This window comes from Bemisia tabaci, chromosome 8, assembly GCF_918797505.1.
Source record: "Bemisia tabaci chromosome 8, PGI_BMITA_v3".
Lineage (NCBI taxonomy): Eukaryota > Metazoa > Arthropoda > Insecta > Hemiptera > Aleyrodidae > Bemisia > Bemisia tabaci.
The window spans coordinates 21,866,014-21,888,518 of record NC_092800.1 but is presented as its reverse complement, the minus strand read 5'-3'; the positions used below and the strand labels follow the sequence as shown (position 1 = coordinate 21,888,518).

The 22,505-nt window shown below is 38.0% G+C and overlaps 1 protein-coding gene across 1 annotated transcript in view; it reads left to right on the top strand.

The window, feature by feature from the left end:
- LOC109032524 (uncharacterized) overlaps nt 1-16,450 on the top strand; it is a 40,923-nt gene extending 24,473 nt beyond the window's left edge. Inside the window, exons 2-4 of the mRNA XM_019044704.2 lie at nt 12,382-12,639; nt 14,106-14,379; nt 16,098-16,450. Coding sequence (XP_018900249.2) covers nt 12,382-12,639; nt 14,106-14,379; nt 16,098-16,129 — 564 coding nt within the window. The 3' untranslated portion in view covers nt 16,130-16,450. The remainder of the gene's footprint in view (nt 1-12,381; nt 12,640-14,105; nt 14,380-16,097) is intronic.
- The last annotated feature ends 6,055 nt before the right edge of the window (nt 16,451-22,505 follow it).

Here is a 22,505-nt window from a genome sequence, read left to right as displayed (position 1 = left end):
TTTTCTATCTCCTTCCTCTTCTCCCACATCAATGAAACTTAGAAATAAAAAATAAATATTCACTATTTTATTCAGGACTCTAAAACCGTAGCCGAGGCCATTAAATTACGCAATGCAACCAATACCAAGACCTTGTACGCGAGACTTAAACGCGAGGCTAGAAAAATAAGCAAATTGAAAGTATGAACTCTCGATTGTAAAACGATTTCGTAACGATTTACGTAAACGTTTTCAATTTTCATAAGATTCTCTTGAGCCCTCTTCGTTTTTTTGATATTTTTTCTGCAGTCTATTTATAACTTCAATATACTAAAACAAACAACAAGGTGGAATTATTCAGTAACCAGAGGGTGAGCATTTAATTTATGCAAGAAATCGATCCCTCTCACCAATCACCCCTCGTAATCGAATTTTTGGCTCAGAATTAGACAGAGCAGATTTAGAAGATCAAAACACCTGAGTAAATTTAAATATAAAGTTATTTGACATGAATATTCAGATATTCATGCCGTAGAAATCCTCGAGATAGTATAATCCTAACATTCAGTCCTCCGGTCAAATGCTTCATAAACTTGATTGAAATGATAGTTTCTCCGAAATCCAACATTATAATTGTATAAAATTATTTGATTATTTAATTGTTTGTATCAATTGATTCCTTCTGCATTTACATGATCAATACAAATGGTAACTTGTAGAAAGACTTTTGATAGTAGATAAATACTTTTTGGTACATGAAAGCTTTTTTCAATCACCAATCATCTCTGTCTCCATATTTAAACAAATTTTTATATTGAGTTTATGAAGCAAGTTTTTGGATGCTAATTTTTTGTTTTGATAGATGAAATGTCATCGTAAACTTTCTTCAGCTAAGAATCCAATTAGGAAAATAAAAATTAAGGAAAAATATCTATATAAAGCTTGATATGCCATGGAAGATGGGTATGATAATTTTTACGGATTTTTTGATAATTTTGTATGTTATCTCTCTTTAAATGAAGGTACATTATCAAGGTCAAGGTTCTGCGTCGTGAAATCTAAGCTTTAAAATATGTCGTACTAAATATTTTACGGATCTTGTTATTAACGGCAATCATATATTCTGCTTTACAAACACTATACTAAAATGTATTGGTTTTGTTTTTTTTAACTCATAAAGCTAAAAAAATCAATTGCTAAATTTAATATTCCTATCTAAAATGCACGTTCTAGACAAGCCACAGGCAGATTCATCATATTATGCAAGTCATCGGCATCGTAGTGGACAGATGTATCACTGGTTCTCTCACTTCAACTAATTTATGCACACGAGTATTTTTTTCTTTTAATAATTCACACATTTAAGAAGTTTTTCCCCGTTTCATTTTCAATTTCGGTATCGCTTGAGTCATCAAATTGATTGAAATTTCCATTCTTCCATCTGAGCATTGATTTTTTTTTTCAATAAGCCAAGAAAAAAGATAGAGTTCATTGATTTCTTTGTGACCAGCCCACACTCTTTCCGCAGAGCGATTACGTGAAACATTTGCGGCGAATAAAGAAAAAAGAATCTGATTGAATCGGATAATAAGTTGTAGCTTGTGGCGTCTGCTAAAACGAGACATTTTTTGCAAGCAAGTTTTCTTGCCGAAAGGAATGCTTGGAGGGTGACCGCTTCCTGGCTGTTTGCGGGAAATTCTACAGTTCCGAATTCGAACAAACAGATAAGTGTCAAATTAGCCAGTGGTCAAAACTCTTATTCTAATTTTAGGAATACCTGATTTACGGCTTCACTCATTCTTTTTTCTGTACTGCCATGTGAAAAGAAAACGCCGCACAGGCAATCACACATATTGCGAAATTTTTCCAATCAAATTGTTAAGTCCTGAGAACAGTTATACGAATATTTTTCCCTGGAAATTTTCAGATGTTTAAGAGTAGTTGGACAGCGTTAAGGAGGAATAAACCAAGCCACATCAGCTATTATTACCAAATTTAATTGGACAGTTCAATTTTTTACAAGAAAACGATCGTGCGGATTTTTGTGCAAATTTCAGTTAATTTTCTGCATAGTACGAGGTGAACTCTGTAAAATTTTCAGAGGAATCCACACAAACTTTCTCTTGTGAAAAATTAAATTGTTCAATTAAATTTGGCAATAGCTGGCGTGGCTTGGCGCCTTTCAGCTAAATGAGATCCAATTAGGAATAATATATTTTGAGAAATTGTGAAAAAAATATTCACAAGTTTGTAGAAAAATTTTTATTTTACCGAGAGAAATTCGGCAACGTCTAAAGGCTGAAACGGCGTTTTTTCTCAGCACAGCAACGCACCCATCAAGACTTTTTCATCGACTTTTAGACTAATTTGGACCTTGCGCGATCTCGTGTAGCAAGCTCGTTTCATAGCATACCATGTACTAATTTGTAAACGCATACACCTAGGCAATGAATGAATGAATGACAACCATAAATCATGGGTACGATAGCATCTCGCGGAAAAAAAACAATGACCTTTACGTCTGACCGACCGCCCACATCAAAACAATGGATTTCGGAACAACTTTGATGCTCCGCCGATCAACGGCTTCAAATCGTCGCTCCTCTAACGTAAGGGCATAACTCAATTTTCTCATGAGCCCTAGAAAGCATGGCGATATATGCAGAGCAGGGCTCATACAAAAATCGAGATACGCCCTTACGTCAGAGGAGCGGCAAAATGATACGCCTTGAGTGTGGAGTAACGGACACCAACCGTGAGATGAAAAGCAACGTTGCCAAAAATAATTTCGAAAAATCTAGTCGCCTTTTCTGAGTAGCGAAAACTCATACCGCTTTATTGTTTCGGTTACTGTTCGAGACTGTAATTAGGTATATAGGCACAGCCTAGCCATTGGGTACAGGCGGATCCGGGAGGGGGGGGGGGGTTAGGAGGCGTGCGTGCGCCCCCCTCCCTTTCGCCAGAGAAAAATGAAGAAGAAAAAGAGGAGGAAAAAAGAGGGAGGGAAAATAGAGAAGAAGGAGGAAATGCGCTTACATTTGGTAATAACGAAATTGACTCGAACTGCATATTACATGTGACGGCACATGTGACCCTTATCAACGACAACTACCTAATACTAACTAACTTGTCGTTGATACGGTTGGGTACTTGCTTAACAATTGCAAGTAAGTTTTCTGTTGAAAACTCCTTCAATACGCCACTTCTGCAATTTAAGCTGCTTAGGAGTAGATATAGTTGTATCAAGCATTTCTCACCTCGCGCAGTTTTGAAGAAAAGAACAGATACGGTAAAAAGGAGGAGGAAATAAGTTTGTTGACTCTACCGAGCCAAGTAATTGGGCTTAGAGATAATTGATTACATTACTTTTGATTATATTCTTGCTTTTTATATGAACTAAGCGAAACATCCTCACTAGCCAATATCTTCCACCCTTCGCTTTAATGTGTAAAAATAATGGTTGATTATTAAGTTTGATTAAGTTGATTTTAAAAGCATACAGTTTTCAAAGTCTACAGGGCCATATCCGACCATCATCAACGTATGTGTTCTAGAAATTGCACTAGCGATCTCTTTTGGGGTCATCTCATCACGTCTTCTGAGCCAACTTAGGGTTTGCCTCCTTGAAATTCTGCCAATACATTCCCAACGTTGAAGTAACCCGCATCTTGCAAAAACAAACCAGGAGGTTTGTAAAATTGTTAAGTCAGTGTAACTTTATCTTAAAATGATATAACGGAAAATAATAACTGCGGGTACTTTTTTGGAAGTGACATTTTATTAATGCATAGCATAGATAGAAAAAGTTTACATTCATTCTATTTCCTAAAGAATAAAATAAGCTGCAAAATTGTAACAATATTGAAATGCTCTTGGTTTCAGTCCAAAGTGTAATTATCATAAGGGTATCTCGTGGAAATAGCTGTTTAAGGAAATTTTTCAATCTTGTTAATTCTTGTTACAATGTTGTCTAATTGCTGGAAGTAATTTAATTAATCTTGAGAAGAGAAAATAATATGAATCAATCATCACTTGTGAGTCTCTTAGTGCGTTTGGAAAATTACGAAGAGTGACATCGATAGCTGAAGGCGGAAAATGCGTATCTAAGTTATAATTTTTAAAAGCTCCGATCATACTATATTTAATTGTATTTTATTTTATTTTGTTGTTTTTTTCATCAATTTATTTAATTTTAGGAGAAAACAACCCTGAATAGCTCCTCGCAATTTCATGTGAATATTATTCAAGGCGTGAAGGAAATTGACAGAAAATAGTATTAAAAAAATGTTGGTTAGCTTCTTGTAATGAAAGAAAGCCATGAAGATATAAATCATGAGATTTGAAACGTAGCAATCGATAATACTCATTTTTCGACTTCGGACTATTGTCACGATCCTTTATTCAATGTGCAAGGTTCATGGCGGGAAATAATTTGATGATTATCGTTCAATGTGTCAACTCCACGCCCGGTGCGAATCGCACGCGCTACGAGAGTGTGATGACTTCAAGTTGAATTACCTCCTCCATATCGGCGACCTTGCTAAGTATTATTTTGGAATGTGTGTCGCTTAACGCTTACCCACTGTATCACATCGACCCTGATTACAGTTAACAGTCCGCGCTTACTCCGGCACATTTTATCCTCTTTTCGTCGTTTCGCGCCAGATTTCGGAGCTTTAAAATAGTCCTGCCGTGATAAGTAAAAACACGTAAAGCCCCCAGGAATTGCCATTTTTCCTTCGATAGAAAATGAGTACACTTGGAAAATTGAGCAAAAAGTTTCAAACTTTTCAAACTTTTTTTTTTTTTTTTGAGGATCCTGATTTCACAGGAATTTTTCCGGAGTTTTTTTACCGCTGACCACCCCCAAAAATCAACTTAAAAACGCCCCAAAATGCGAATTTTCAAAATGGTCACTTTTACGCGGGAACGCATCCGGTACACTCGTGACGTCACAGTTGATGACAAACCTGGTCTCTTCATTGTTTAAAATGTATTTCCCTATGAGGAATTGTCAGCCCCTTGATGAAGATACCAGGTTTGTCATGAACTGTGATGTCATGAGTGTACCAGATACATTCCCGCGTTAAAATGACAGTTTTGAATCGGTCGGTCCTCAAAATAGCTTTTTTGAGAGTGGGAGGTGATTTCAAAATGTTTAATACAGCCATTGTTCTTTTTGAGTTTGTCATTGGAATCAGACATCAATTGGACGTATTTCTATCAAACGGACCTATGTGCATTAAGACATGAGCCTTGAGACCCATAAAAATACATGCATACCAGGGCTCACGTCATAATGCACATAGTTCCGTTTGATAGAAATACGTCCAATTAGCAAATCCCCGCACCTTGCAACAAGCCCATTATGTGGATAGTAATTAGTAATCCCTCAAAAATTAACATTTAATCGGAGGAAATGTGACAGTTCTTCAATGTTCATACATCGTTTTTTCCTTAGCACGACAGATTTGCGCGAGGTGCAGGATGAACCAAGGGATATCCCTGGCCGTCCTAGACCTGAGCCTTTTTTTACCTCGAAAAATGCACTCCTTCCAATTGAAAACATAGAAGTACTCATTTGCTGAGGCATGAGTTAAATTTTACGATCAGGATTTAAAATTTTAGGCTTATTTTAGGAACAACGTATGATCTATTATTGTTACTACGCCGACAAATGCCGCCTTCTCTTCCTCTAATTCTACGTTTTTCCCTTTTCCCCCTTTTTTGCCCTCTTTTCCCTTTGCCTCTCTTCCATGTTTCTTCTCGTCTTATTCTCCTTTCATCTTCTTCGTCAGCTTTCCTCCTTATTTAATTCTTCTTTTTACTCTCCTCTTTCCCTTTCATCTCTTCATCTTAATTCCAGAATTTCTCTTTCCTTTTTCTTCTCCTCTATTCTCTCTCTTCTTTGCATTCTCCTTCAGTCAGAGAAACGCTAACATGGTACCAAGTAATTTATCTGAACAGTTTTAGCGGGGAAACGATGAGCCGACAAAAAATGTCTAATCGTAAAAAGAAGTAGAGGTGATCGTGATGTGAATAATATATATTGATTTATACTAATAAATTGTTTTTCGTACGAAATACCAAAATACTTGATGAGACAGAGATTATTCAGTATCCGGAATTTTATGCCCAACAATAAGCTGAGCAGACTATAAATACGCATACTGGCCGCTAACGCATTATTTGGACTGAGACCTGCCTTCTTCTCTTTAATTGGATTAGAAAATCAAATATTTTAATAAGAAACGGAGAGTTTCTGTATGTTTTAGGGGACAGGTGGAGGGGTTATTTGTCTGTCTCTTAGAGAAAACGAAACCTTCCGTTTTTACTAAACAAGTTTTCTGCATTAGTTATCAAGAGTCTCTCATTTCCTCGCGACTGTCGGTGAATTTTCCTCCGCGCAAACCGAAATTCTGCGCTGGAAAATGAATTAATTATATCAAACACACCCCAGAACCTGCCCTCTACTCCGTTTTCGGTGACAGCTGGCCAGTGTGGCCATTTGTATTCCATACTTTCCCGATTACCACTTCACCGGTTAGTTAACCGCAAAGATCCATGATAAACTGTCTGAAAAATTAAGCAAAAAACACTTTCCAAAGACCTTGGTCGGTTATTTTTTTTCCTCGGTCATTTACAAACGGTGGACCTTGGTTATTCAACAGTACAATATAATAAGTGTTATACGATGAATTTTTCAAAGGTATATCGTTTGTGTCGAAATTTTGAAAATCAAATTTATGGTCCAGGAGAGGGGACAGGGAGGAATAGTATTGTTTTTTCTAAAAACCCATTTTATAGTATCCATTCCCCTTATGAGAATTGTATCATCATGGATTCTCTTTCCTTTCCCTTCCACCCAGCATCACGCGGCATTTTTGGCCGTATTGCCGTGCCAAGGAATAGGTAATGCCGTAAGAACATTCCAGTTGTCAAATTTTCTCCGATAAAATATTTAATCCTGAAGAAAGTTACTCATTTTTTTCGGTGAAATTTTCAGAATTTTTACATCAAATTGCGAGGAAGATTGTCGAAAAAAGTGGAAGAAAAATGAATAAAATTGTTTAAGTAAATTTATTTTTTACCTTAAGGCTCTTACGGCGTTTCTTTCTTAGCGGGACTGAGGACGGTAAGGTATCAGTAAAAACATACGAATAAACGGTGAAATTCTACTATGTTTCCTAAAGTGTTCAATTAAAATCTACAGATACGTACAGCACATTAGATTCACATTTAAATTACTTCACACTTAATTAATTTTGTTTTTCGGCTTTTGTCTCGCTTCAGTCTAACTTTTTGATCAATGTAAATGACTCGAAATGATGCCTCGGTCAGAAAATAAATGAAAGTGTCGAAAGATCATCGCAATCCAGAGTGATGAGACTGTGTGTTTTGTAAGATGCCTTATCTCAAATAATTTATGCACAGGCATATACAGGCCTGTATTTTTTAGAGCCTTAACGATACACTAGTTTAGCACAGATGACTCGGCATTTTTACAACTTATGAAAGTCATCACTGGCAACAGTTTCTTCAGATACTTTAATACAAAAAGTGCATACGTCCCTAGGTTAGAGAGTTGTAATTCCTAAAATATAAATGTATACATTATTCTTTTAAGACGGGTTTGAATGTGACCATGCATTTCTAATAAATTCATTTTGTCACTATTTTACGGTACAACGTTCAAGAAAAGTATTTTTGGTCACACCATGTCCCTGCAATTCCTATCGTTACTTTTTTGATGGAGCCGTCTTGATAGCTTACCGAAAACCAATAGCACACCGCACTACTCTGAGGTCTCATCTGATTTTTCAAATTTTGACTGTTATTCTGAAACCAGAAAGGTTTCTTCTGATACTTCTTAAAATTGAGTTCTTCTTGTACAAGTCAATTGCAACATGATTCTTTCAAACGAGTCCCCGGAGCCGCCGCACAATGGATTGAGTCAGCGGGGGAGATCGGACAAAGTTCGGAAAATTTAAGAGCTCATAACTCCGTTCATAATATAAAACTTTGAGGTTTTAAAAGTGGTTCCATTGATTTCCTCGGGAAATGTTCTTCTAGATGTACCTATTGAAATTTGAAATGTGACGAATTAAACATCAAAATTTGCAGTTTTAGTTAAAAATTTCATGCCCGACCGCTCTGATAGGCTCGATTCACTGTGCGACATTTCAACTTTATCCTTTTCCGCTGATAAACGCGCATCATAATTTTTATCGCGCTCTCACATTTGAACCCAGACTACAGGTCAAACAAGTTGCTTGACTTCGATGGTAAAAGAGCATTTTTCCAATGTAATGCCAAAACGAAGTCATATAGAAAGGATACTTCAGAGACCCTGTGCCAAATTATGCCGTATCAACCGTAAGCTATGTAATCGAGTGATACAAAAGTTCCATTTGAAGGGCAACGCTACTTTTCGCCTAATGGCACTGATGAGCAAATTATTGGGTACAATTCGTACAAAATTCGCTAAACGATGAATGCCAAGTTGAACACTTCGCCAGGCAAATTTTTGCAGACTAGACAGGGATTGCTAAACTGGTTGTTCAGTTTTGGTCTACAGTCATCATCGGAAGATTCTGAGCGTTAAACTTCAATAGTAAATTTCAAACTTTACTACCATTTAAGGAAGGACGCAGTATGAACATTCAAGAGTCGCAAATTTCCCGTAAAACATAACGTATAAAACATGTATATTTAAGGAAAGAGATGTATATATATTTCCCCTGAAATTTCCAGATATTTCAGATTCAATGGCGAACAAAATTGTTTGAAAAATTTGAAGAAATATTTTCACAACTTACCCAGTGAATTCGTTTTTAATGGCAACGTCTGAAGGCTCATACGACGTTCTTCTATAGCAAGGCAGTATTTAAAGAGGATAACAGTGCAGGGTTTTCAAAATAAATTGCCTCTTGGCAAAATCCATAGGGATAATATACACACACAAAAATAAAAATGGTCTAAATCCTCGTCCAATTTCCTCCTCCTCCTTTCCTCCCATATGCTCCTCTTTCTACTCATTCTTCCTCTTCATCCGTCCCTCTTTCTTCTTCTCTTTCTTATTTTCCATCTCGAAGTCTCAAAGTGTATAAATTCCTGACAAAAACTTTCACACCATGTGAAGCCATAGTTCGGGGTCTTCGGGTATCATTTTCTCGGACAGGCAGTATAAAGACAAGTTCAAGGTATCCGTAGCCATGAACCAAAGCCCAGCACAGAATACAAAGATGGGAGGGGAGTGCGGGGGCAAGGGATTCTCGCGGAAGCAGTTGAGCGCTCAAATCGACGAAGACGCGATTTGAAATTTTATGGGTTCTAAACGGTATTAATTGCTGTCCGACAGGGAGTTGATATTCGCGACAATAATTACACGAGATGAGTGTTGTTCGTTGTAGTCTAATAGCCGGAAGTATGCCATCGCGCCAATATCAGTCCGAGCGAGTTCTCATCTTCGCTGCGTTGTCGCGTTAACACGCATGCACTAGTGTGAGTGGGAGCGTGAGTTTAAAATTAACAGGCCCAATGATTATTGTGAGGTTTTATTCTGAAAGGCAACTGTAAACAGATACAACATATTTTTGAGACCCCACACTGCTATCTTCTAATTTAGTGTGGAAGTTACTTCCGGAGGTCTCTGTTCAAATTCGCATGATGATGCCAAAAAGTTGAGTAATGGAGCTCTTGTATGCGTCAGGAATTTGCGATTTAAGTAGGTACTGATTCCTTTGTAAAATTTTACAGAGACAAGATGGTGCCACTGATTTTCTCTAAAATGAACTTCAAAGCTCAAAAAAGGTCTCAAAGTTGAGGCTTTAATGGAGGGGATACCCCACACTGTCCTAGTAGTCCACCTCGATATCAAGACAAACTCTCCATGCAAAATTAGGGAGCAAATACATTAGCAGGGCTGCCGTGTTTTCAGTTTTGGAGTCCCCAAACAAAGTGACAACCCTGTTAATGTATTTGCTTCCTATCTTTGCACGAAGAGTTTGACATGATATAGAGGTGGAATCTCGGGATAGCGTGGGATATCCCTTCCATTACGACCTTAGCTTTAAGAGCTTTTTTGAGCTTTAGAGTTCGTTCCAGAGAAAACCAGTGGCACCATCGTGTTTTTTACTAAATTTTTGATATGAGTTAGTAAGTACATAAATCGCAAATTCCTGACACATGCAAGCGCTCCATTGGTTTAGCAATGCTACTCTATTTTGCAAAAAGTTCTGTGCTCAATTTTTTGTATTAGAATAATCGATCATTGAATGAATGGCGTAATCACCACTTAAATCGGTCTGCGACTGCTCATGAAAGAGTACATACACACATCGAATTAAATTTATGGATTCAATGTGGCAACGTAGTATGTGAATAATAAGCAAGTGCATAAATAAATAGAACTCCCAATAGAGCGGACGGATGACATAGCATGATTTCATTGCCTCGAGTAGGTTCCGCAAATTATGCAGCGTGCAACCGTGCATCTCCATTCTCCTACTACAAGTGTAGATACGCAGGAATCCTAGTTTTCCGATCAGACCCCCCAACGAGTTGATCTAAGAAGTACAAGCTTTTACTGGGATTTGATTTTTTCACTTATCAATAATTACAAATCACGTGTTCTTAAGTACTGTCGTTGAAGCAGTGCACATGTACACTAGTTATCTACCTAGCGCTGAAAAAGTAAAAAATGCGTGGCTTCGATCACGACATTGCACGTATTCACATGTGTTACATTTGTCTTAAAGGAAAACTAACCAACAGTCTTTCCTGAAATTTGTGTGTAAATTGTTCTCATCGTTTTTAAATATTATTCCCAAAAGATATTGAGAATATACTATTTTGACACCATTATTAGGAATTCTTTATTAAAGATTGCTAATTAGTTTTTTCGAAAAAAAAAAATACATAATCGAACGTTTTGCAACGTTGCAAACTTGAAATGGAGAAACACATTTTTTTACTTTTTTGGCAGTCTAAATATGCACAAATGCGTGCAAATGCATGTGCAAAAGGTTGGAATTTCTCGGATAGCATGAGAGCTCTTAACTTCAGATTAACACCAAATCTGGTGGTGCCCTATGCCAAGAATGAGTGCTCGTCCAAAAATTGAGTGGCATTTTCAAAATGGGGGTTACCTCAATATCAAATGCTTTCTACGTAAGCCAGATAAATTGCTCACACATAAAGCTATACAAGTGGATGCGTTTCCGCTTTACAAAGGCTAGGCTGAGTTGACGGTAGCGCCTTCATGCAACTATTCGTGTTCCACGAGTGTGCGTGTTGCATGTTCAAAATTGAAGGCACTTTCACTTTCCTTACCTCTCCAGAAATGAATGGGAGTTGTCTTCAGTCGTAGCTTTCGAATAACATAGTGCCTATTTAGAAAAATAGTGCCGCTCTCTGATTGGTCAACGAATTTCATGCTTCAATTGATTTTCCTATTTCCAACTTTTGAAATACTTTCTAAAAAGACTTTCTTGGATATATCCACCGAGAATTATCCCCTTTCTATTAGTTTCATTTATATCTTCCTCGATAGGTAAAATACATTTTTATTGGTCGGATTTGTAGACTCAGATACCGGGTTAGTAAAATAAAAAACTTGAAATTTCTTTTTAAAAAATCCTAAAAGAAATTGAAAATAATTAATTTTAAACTTGATTTACGTAACTTGTAAATTTTTGAGGTGAATTGTTCTAATTTTGAGACTTTTAAATTTCATTAAAAATTCCGCGAAATATTCGTCAGAAATCTTGAAACCCCCCATTTGACCCTTTGACCAAAGGGTGACATTTGTCGGTTAACGTACGGATTGTAGCTAAAATCAACGATCGACCCGGTTGGCGTAATTTTCAGACTTCAGACCGGCAGTTCACAGACTCGGTAAAGAGGATGTCCAGTCTGCAGCAGTGGCGTGGCGTGAATGATCGATTATCGATATTCCCCCATTTGAATCCTCGATAAAGAATCGATTATGAAGGTGTTCGCTACGAAAATTCTGTTAATCGACCCTTTTCCATAGGTTTAAATTACAGATCAATAGATATATCGCAAAGCACGCCACACCACTGGTCCGCAAATCTATCAATTTTACAGACGAGGCGTAACAGAAATAATGAGACATTATATCAATCAATTCTGGGAAAGTCTCATGATCTTTCACTAAAATTTCGATGGTCAAGATGTCTTGAGTGGCATTGATTTTTACGTATATTCCATTATACAATGATTGAAACTTCATTACGTCTGAATGTTTTAAATCCTACATTTGCCACGCCTAGGCCTCCCACGTGTGTCTCCAATAGAGCCCAGTGGAGTCTTTTATATATGCATCTGAATAAGTAGCCCTCGGAAATTATATTAAAAAATTGCTTCTCTCTGTTGCAGAATGTTTCGATAGTAGATGAGAAACATAGCTCCTCGTTGGTATCTCAAGAGCAAACCCTTCCTTGGACCATACCAAGGCCAGTCCTGCTGACAAGAAATTCTTCCTCGCAGCTCTCTTACCAGTGCCAAAGTGACCCGAAACCAGAACACAGCTCGGACGGAGAAAGTCAACCATACTCCTATTTGACAACTGAAACAAATGTGTCAGAGAACTATGGTGACTCTAGTATATCTCCCTCTAGTAATTCAAGTACTCAGGTGAGCTGTTTTTTTACGGAAATTCTGTTGTATTTGATAAATTTTCTATACGCGAAAATATTTTTCTTTTTATTTTTCTTTTTTAGTACGTGTCAGAATGACGAGTTTTCGCCATTTCTGACAAAATTCCCTGCTAATTTTTACTGAAGTCAGCTTCAATGCCAGTCGTTAAGCGTTGGGTATTAATTTTTAGCGTTTTGTTAAAAATGTTGTTGATTTTACAAGACCATGTGTTATTTTTGTCGGACGTCGCGTTATTGGCACCAGCACCAGACTGATCTCTGCTAAACACATGTTGATGGTTTCAATGACCGGCCCGCCCCTGCATGAGCGTTCACTGCGAACTTAGCTCTCTTGTATACACTATCGCGTCATCCTAAATTGAAGGCGCAACAAGATACAAAAATTAAGTGCACGCAGCACGCTCACAATCAGTCAATAGTCGAAGCGAGCAAGAGCGACTGCGGTACATATAGCGTACAGTATATCCACTGGACACAATTTTGATTCTGGAGGCAATACGTGACTTTTTGTCTAGTGCCATTCAGATACCTTTAAATAGTAAAAATTTGTTTTTTTCTGCTTATTTTCTACGACGCACTGGAAAAAAAAAAACACTTTGGAGCTAGAGTCCAGACTCTTGAAAACATTGACAAGAAAAAATAATCTTGATTCAATAAGATTTTTGCGTAGATCGAAAGGAAATCCGCTCAAATTAAGAGGTTTGGTTCTTGATTTAAGCAAAAATCCGATTGAATCAAGATTATTTTATCTTGTCGATGTTTTTAACAGTCTGGACTCTAGATCCAATGTGTTTTTTTTTTCCAGTGCGAAACTCATCATTGCTGTCTTGTAATGTTATTATTCATCATTTCCCGAAGAATATTCTCTGATGAAGTTTAGACTTGTGGCTACTCGGTGTATCTCTTATAGGAAAAAAGTAAAAAAATGTGATACAGCCATTTCTTGAGCGATTTTTTATTTTATTTTTCTTTCTTTTTCCATCCAAGCTCCTAATGGACAGATTAGTTTTCCTACCTGCCGTACACACAATTTTAATTCGTTTTGTAGGCGGCAAAAACACAGCTAATTCACACTGGAACTAGCAAAAAGGAACTAAATGCATCTCAATATTATTGATTGACCCCCCCCCCCTCCCTCCACCCCAAGAATGATTAAATCTCGCCTAATTCAAAAAACTTAGATATCCGTTTTGACCTCGGCCATTCGGCAGATTCTGTCACATTTTTCACATTATTATCCCGTTTTTTTTGTAATTAATAACAAATTCTGGCCATTCGAAAGTACTCAGAGATTTTTAAGTTTTCACTCAGACTGCTTCCCCCTTCCATCTCTCCATCACCATGAGTGAATTTTGCCTCTATAGGAAAATCATAAACCACGCACGTGTGTTGGAAGAATTTTTAACTTCGTGAGGGCTAATTCCTTCCTTTTGACTTTTGCAGAGCGGGACCTCAGGCAGCTTACTTCTGAGTCTGACGGTCGCCAACTTAGCAGCCCTTAAAAGACTGGAAAACAGTGGTCATCAAAAGGGCAAACAGCTGGACACGGCATCTTTAGCCTCATCAACACACTTCACTCTAGTCGGAGGCATGGAACGGTGGCGCAGGAAGCCTGTCAAGAAATGCTGGTGCGAATCTCATCAACTCACTGCTCTAGTGACCGCCATGACTGTGATCCTTTCCATAACCGTTCTCATTTGTGTCTACTTAACTGAAAGTGAGTACTTTATCGAATCTGTCTTTTTTTTTCTCTTCTTTTACTAATTTCAAGTAGCCTATCGGCTAATCCCACGCTTATTATCCCAGCCCCAGGTGACCACTGCCTAAAACATTCAATCTAAGGTCACCTGCGGGCCGATTATTGAAACTGATGGACAAAGCGATAGACAAAGAAGACATAGGGAGGGAGTATGGAGCGATCCTATTGGTTGAAATGTGTGGTTCCCATAGACTAAGGAAGGAAATGATGGACTAACTGTCGGATCTTTAGTGGGTTGCCGTTAGTTAGTCCATTACCTAACTCCTATGATGTCCATTGCCACCACCTGCTTTCACCTATAGGATCCCTCCAAATCCCTTTTGTCGTCTTTGTCTATAGCTTTGTCCATAAGTTTCAATAATCGGCCTTCTGGCCGGGAATTGGACCCGGGACCTCTTACACAGGGCCTCTTACATTGCTCTTACTAGCTACAACCATTATACTGCCGTGGTAAGGAAGAACGCCGCGCGCCTTATGAACCTTCATGCACTGCCAAATTTCCTTTGGTAAATCACGAATTATCGGGCAAATTTTTAAATATTTTTCCTCAATTTTTTTAGATGATTCTGTATGCAATTTTACCCAACGCTCTTGAAAATTTATCGGAAAAATATTCATAACTTTCCTCAAAAATAAACATTGTATCGAAGGAAATTTGGCAACTCTCGGATGTTCATACGGTGTTTTTCCTTAGTACGGCAGTGCACCACATAACAGGAGACCGGCCATTTCTCCATTCTGCAACAGATTTAGGCGCCAAAAATGGGAATGCGAGAAAAATAGTAAAAACCGTTTTGGAGAACTCTCTGTTTTGAATCTCAGAGCGCTGAAATATTAAAGCGATTAATTACACCACGTTATGAATTATCCTGGGATTTAAGATGGTTCGATTAATAAACATTCCACTACTTTTCTCGCCGTAAAATCATTTCTAGCTCTTAAGTCTTTTTCAAAATGACTGATTCAAATTCTAATCATATACTCGCATTTTAACGTCACCTATCTTGGCCATTTTAACTCGTTTAGCTTCGGAGAGAAAAAAATATTATCCATGAATGCGTCAAATTATGCGTAACTACGATTTCGAATTTGCAGGTTTCCACTCTTTTTTTTAGAATTTTACACAAAAAAATTTTTACTTTGTATTGTTTTTCTTCCTCCCTTGTAAGAGCAGAAATGCCAAGTGGTGTGGGAATTCCGAAATTCTAAGAGGGAATTTCAGCACACAGCCTGGGGGTCTGAGATTGTCAACCTTACTGATATTTAGTGTCAAAAACAAGCAAAAGCAGGGCAAAATAGGGGTATGGATATTCACGATTGGAGTTTTCAATATTTATTTCTCTGCGTACTTAAATTAATTTTAGAGATAAAGTTTAATGGCTGTGTCCGGCCTTCAAAATATTATTTTTAGACATTGAATATAATGTGTGGTGTATTGAAACTATTTCCGACTCCTTTTTTTTATCACACGAGACTTGCTATTTGCCAGCGATTGCTAACTGCATGCGACATTCATAAATTAATAATCGAGCAAATATTGGTTTTTATTGGAAGAAATTTGGCAACACTTAAATCTTCATTCGGTAAACGGTATTAATTCTTCATTCAGCATGACAGTAAACGTCCAGGATTTTGGTTATAAAATAAAACATGCATTTCTTTTTTTATGTTTGCAGTGAAAATAAACGAGCCGGGTAGATTCTCCTGAATTCTTGTGGCTTCATTGATCGCTTTACTTGCATCACCGATCACTGATGGGACTTCAGCTATAAATTAGTTGAACGCAGCGTCGTGGATTGTCTTGTGAAGTGAGATTTTCCGCGATCACACATTTCCCCTGCAAATTGGGAACTAAAAGGTGGAAACGGGAGTTAAATTATCATTTATTTTTCTTCTCATTGGCGTGTGGAGACGAGTAGCAGAATTGCAAGAGACTCCTGAACTGATGTAAATAAACTGATTAGTTTAAGGATTTCAAAGACTAAGATACCAGTGTATTTTTTCTGTGTAATAAAGTCAACAACCCCTTTTATAATTATTTAATTGAAATCTTTACCCCTCTTCCTCGTGTCGTAAACTCAGGGTGATTCAGAATTCTAAGTGAGAAAGTTTGATGGATCGAATATTGAGATCAATATAACGTCACTTTCCGGCCGAAGTATCACAAGCGCCATGCGACGTTTAAAAATTTCCGTTCCTTTTTTTTACAGAGAAAATTTTGTCGAATCTGTTGGAACATTTCACTGAATTTTATCGGCAGCACAAAAAAAGTTCCGTGAAATTTTCGGACAGCTTCGTTGAACAATTTCTCTGTAAAAAATTAAAATGGCAGCAGGAATTTTTGAACGTCGCAAGGCGCTTGTGATACATATACTTTGGCCGGAAGGTGACGATATATATTCTTATCTCCACGAAAAAAGGATGGTCTTGCCTGTTATAGACTGACCAGGCTATTTTTAATATTTTTATACAGTCTGGCTATTCAAATGCAATGACGAGCGTCAGATTCTGCTGATTATTTGTCTATTTAATGCAAATACATATGGATAACACTGTCAAAAATCTGCTCAGTTGAAAAGTTCCGTGTTTATGGTAACTTAGGGCTACTTTGATTTACTTTTTGCCGGCTAGATCAACCGAAGGGACTTGATAGCTCAACACAGTTTTTGGTTAAATTGACCGACACCGTAGATTAGGTACTCCGAGACATCTGTGGATGAAGAAAGTTTCCGGCTGAATGAATGTTTACTCTTGTGTCTCTTGATGTCGCGTAGAAGTTGCGACTTGCGATTGGCTGGCACATTTTACCATGACCAACGCGATCCATGTCTAATCCTGGCGGATTTCACTTTACTTTTAACGGGAATGCAAATCTTCAACCCAAAGATTTAGTCAATGTAATTCACCGGAAAACTAACCAAAAAATATTGAGCCCCAGTTTCAGTTTACTTTCTGCTCTACTTCCCATAATAACTCAAAATGTTGGTTGCTCTTTCTTACTGTGTGATGCAGTCACTGCAACCTGAATTCTTGGCCCAAGTAGCATTTTTCAACGGAAATATCGCGATATTTTGAAATTAAGTTGCAATTTTTTTACGATTTTGTGGCGATAAAATCGCTGGAATCATCAACATTTAGGCGATTATCTTCGATCTTGTCGCAATTTTATTTCTGTAAAATCGTGTTCGATAGAATCGTTATTTTATCTCGATCCGTCGCGATTTTTAGTTTGATAATATTGCGATAAATCGCCGTCGATAAAATAGCTATTTTATTGCAAATTTACGTGATGAAATCGCAATTTTTTATCCGATAATATTTGCAATAAATCGACGTCTTTAAAATCGCGATCCATTTTTCGATCAAATCGCAACTAATCGCGATCATTGCTACTTGGGAGAGATCATGAATAGCCAGATTGTTTTGTTACCTTTTTTTTTCTATCCGGGTGCCAACAATTTTAAGGAATTCTGGTTTTAACTTTTATTTAGGTAATATACAAATTTAAGTCGGAACGATGTTGCGACGTTTAAATTCTCATACGGTGTTCTTTCCTAGCAAAGCTGAATAGTGAATAGAGGGCCGTGCTGGTAAAGAGTGGATTTGGTAAACAGGCCATAAATCAAGGGATCTTGCATACGAAAGACGGAGGTCATTGCATTTCTTTCAACCCTGCCGTGTTAAGGAGAAACGTCATATGAGCCTTCAGGAATTGCCAAAATTCCCGTCGTTAAACATTAATTTCATAGGCAAGTCAAGAATATTTGGCTTTGAAATTTCCACCTACTTTAGATCAAATCTCGAATGAAATTCTTTGTACATTTTGTAGGAAAATATCCGAAAGTTTCCTTGAAAATCCGTATTGTATTATAGGAAATTTGGCAACGTCTAAAGGCTCATACGGCATTCTTCCTTAGCGGGTCGGAGCAGGGGTAGAAGACCGCGAGAGGGAGAAAGTCGTGGAGGGGGAGAGAGGCCAAGAGAGAGGTCATTGTCTACACACCGCTAGACAGGTTGACGCTGTGTTGTTGCAGGATATGGCAGAGATTCGCAAAAACTTGGATGGTTCGTTGGTGTTATTGCGGAGATCTGGCAACAAGCGTTGGTTCCCACCCCTTCTGTGACAGCCGATGGCCGCAGGTAGTCGGACGCGGCTCATCTCTCCGAATTTCCCGTTGGGCCTTTGGTCCGGGTATTTCCACGGCCTGTGGCTTGAACGCGGCATGCAAAAATTATGAATGGCCGCTTGCACTTTGCCCCGTTTTTGGAGTTTCCCACGGCCTGGGAGCTCGGATCACGGTCGGCTCGGGCATCATCCGACGAAGAAATGGTAAGGAAGAACGTCGTATTGGCCCGCAAATGTTGCCAAATTTCATTTGACAAATCATGAATTTTTGAGGACATCCATAAATACCTACCCTCCAATTCTGCCGTGCTAAGGAAGAACGCCGTATGAACATTCGCGAATTGCCAAAATGAAACATGTATTTTTGACAACATCCATGCATATTTTTACCTGATATTTTCAGGTATTTTAGATTAAATTGCTTGCAAAAATAGAGTTGCCAAATTTTCCTTGATAAAACATGTATTTTTGACAACATCCATGCATATTTTTACCTGATATTTTCAGATTTTTTAGATTAAATTACTTACAAAAATATCTGAAAATTTTGTAAAATAATATTCACAATTTTCTCGGTAAATTCGGATATTATAGGAGGAAACTTGGCAGCGCCTGAAGGTTCGTACGGCGTTTTTACTTAGCACGGCAGAATTGTGCAGACAATTTTTCTCGTATTTCTAAAATAATCTGACAGTTTCAAGGGAAAAAATTAATCACTTTCTTCATAATCAAATATTTTTAAGGAGAAATTTGGCAACATTCGCATGCTCATAAGGCGTTTCTCCTTAGCACGGTAGAACCGGGTTTGAATCGGGTGGAGGAAAAGGCGGAAAGAATGCAGGGACTTCCTTCTCTCGGAGTGTCAAAGCGCATGTATGTATGTGTTATTATGTTAACACCTTACTGCGCTGTCGCCGCTAAGTAACAACTACCAAGTAACTGGCTGTTTTGAACATTGCCAAATTTCACGCCGATATCATTCAAGAGAGGAGTTATAAATATTTTCTCCCAAATCAGAGCCATTAGATTAGATAATTAACAGATTGAACTACATTTGGATTACATTTTGCAATAAGGAACCATTATCTCTGGCTCTTCCATAAAAGCACCTCTCTGCATAGGGAAACCAATGGCCTAAATGTTGTTTCTAAAATGAGCCAGAAATAGTGGTCACTTATTGCAAAATGTGGTCCATTTTGCAGTTAGAAACGTCAATTTATGGCTCATTTTAGAAACAACATATCTTATCTCTTTACTCTCAACGTAGGAACATCAAAAACACATACGCTGTTTCTAAAATGAGCGTAAAGTCTTAGTTTTTCATTGCAAAATGCAGTATAGTTTTTGCCGAGGGTTGTACAATCACAATCTCAGTCCGTATTCAATGAAGTGGCGTGGCATGCTTTGCGATATATTGATTTTTATGCCATTTAAACCCATGGAAAAGGATCGATAAACAGGGTGTTTGCAGCGAACACCTTAATAATCGATTATTTACAATAGGTTTAAATGGAATAACAATCGATAGATTGCAATTCACGCCACGCCACCGATCGCAAAACACTCCACTCCACTGATTCGATATCGAGCGCAACCCAAAACACGCAAAGGACACGAATAAAAAAGACAAGTTTAATAAAAGGGCGAGGGAGAGGTGAAGGGTCAAATCCCATGGACGATAACGGGACCTATCTTTCTCACCTTTGTCGGAAGGGATCCCTGAGGGTGGATCCTGCAGATTACGGACTATAAATATCCTTGAGGTGCTTTTGCCTGGCTGTCCGGCCGCCCGCCATGTCTTGAGGTGCGATGTTGGTCATCCAAAGCCTCCGACGCACAGTGGATTGAGTCAATATGAGAGGTCGGACAAAATTTGGAAACTTTAAAGGCTTATAACTCCGTCTATACATAACTTTGAGGTTCGAAAAGTGGTCTCATTTGTTTCCTCGTGAAATTTTCATCTTACAGCACCCCTTGAAATTTAAAATGTGACGAAATAAACATCAAAATTTGCAAAAACTTCATGTCCGATCTCTCCTATTGACTCGATCCATTGTGCGACGCGGCTCTTCAAAGGGTCGAGGGGTAAGGGGATGAGCGTTAAGGGTCGAAAAGCCGAGGGGGTGAGGGATGGGGAGGCGGAGGAGACGCTTTGTAACAAGGTAAAAAAGGAGATGGGAAGCACTCCTATGCAATCAAGATGAAGTTTTGACAATGGTCATCTATCTATTACAGGTGCCTCGCACGACAAGAGGAGATATAGTTGCGCGGGTTTGAGAATCGTGTCCTGATGGTCATACCGCTGAAAAATAATTGAATCTGAGTGTAGGTCATTTATTCATTTAAAAAAGATACAATCCCTTGGAAACAAAGCGGATAGTGCCCCTTCTTCGGACCTATGGTTAGTGACATCAACCGGCACACATAGCCACTTCTCCGGTGTGTGGGTGTACCTCTTTTTTTACATGATCCGTGGAATGCATAGAGCCATACGGAGAACAAGGCTCACGTAGAAATTGAGATTCATTCTCACGTCAGAGGAGCGACATGTTTATTGTTCATCGTTTACAGGTCGTCTGAAAACATTAACAGCATTTTTGAGGACTTTTGGTAATCAACCGAGTTGCGGTTGTTATTCTTTACCCTGCGTTTAAGTCTTTCATTGTCGAGACGTGTATTGGACCCAATAAGCATGTTCAGCATTATTTTCAATAGTTACATATCACTTTGGAAAATAATGCTTTCACATTTAAGGCAGTGCTGATTTGCGATTTAAAAACAATGAAACATTCCTGTGGGCTGATCTAAAACCACTGATCACTACTTTAGACCTGCTTTTGAAGAATACTCTTCACCAGACTACAGACGTTGCCATGTTCCCTTCTACGAATCGCGGATTTCGGGGTTTCTTTCGATTTTTCGGAGAATGTATTGTCGTAATATGATCTGAAGTGTCTGAGAATTTAAAGGAAAAATATTCATTACTTCCCTCAAAATAAATATTTTCTGAGAGACAATTTGCAGCATTTCAATGCTTACACGGCGTTTTCCCTCAGCACGGCAGAAATCCGCTTTGTCGCAAACGAAGATTCGAATTTTAGCCATAACCTTGCTGAGGGAAAAAGTCCTATGAACAGTCGAGAGTTACCTCTCGATATATCCCAAATATCCTCCGATAAAATGTTTATTTTCGAAGGAAGTTATGCATATTTGTCCTGTTTGAAATTTGTGGATATTTTTAATCAAACCCCAAACGATATTTACCGAAAAATTGGAAGAGCACTATTCATAACTTTCACTGGGGGAAAAAAACATATTGGATCTAGATCCCAGACTCTTAAAAACATCGACAAGAAAAAATACTCTTGATTCAATCAGATTTAAGCTTAAATCAAGAACCAAGCCTCTTAATTTGAGCGGATTTCGTTTTGATTCAAGCAAAAATCCGATTGAATCAAGAGTATTTTTTCTCGTCAATGTTTTCAACAGTCTGGACTCTAGATCCAATGTGGTTTTTTTTCCAGTGAATGAATTCGTATTTTATCAAAAGAAATTTGGCAACGCCCGAAGGCCCATACGGCGTTTTTCCTCAGCGCGGCAACATAGATACAGAAGATTTTTCGGCCGTGCACGAGAGCATAGAATCGCATCGAATAATAAATCAGCATAGATTTATCCTGAAAATTTTTAACTTAAGTTCCTGTAACTTCGTGTTTGATGATGATATCTGACGTTTAAACGGCTCCTTTATCAAAGTCTTTAGACAAAGTTATTAACGAGGGGTTGCTTTTCAAATACATCAAGTCTGAATTCTGATTTTTATACTGCAAAGGAAGAGCGCCGTATGAACACCCGAGAGCTGCCAAATTACCTCAGATAAAACATGTATTTTCGACGAAATTTATTTACATTTTTCCTTAACATCTCCAGATATCTTAGATTAAATTGCGAACAAAAT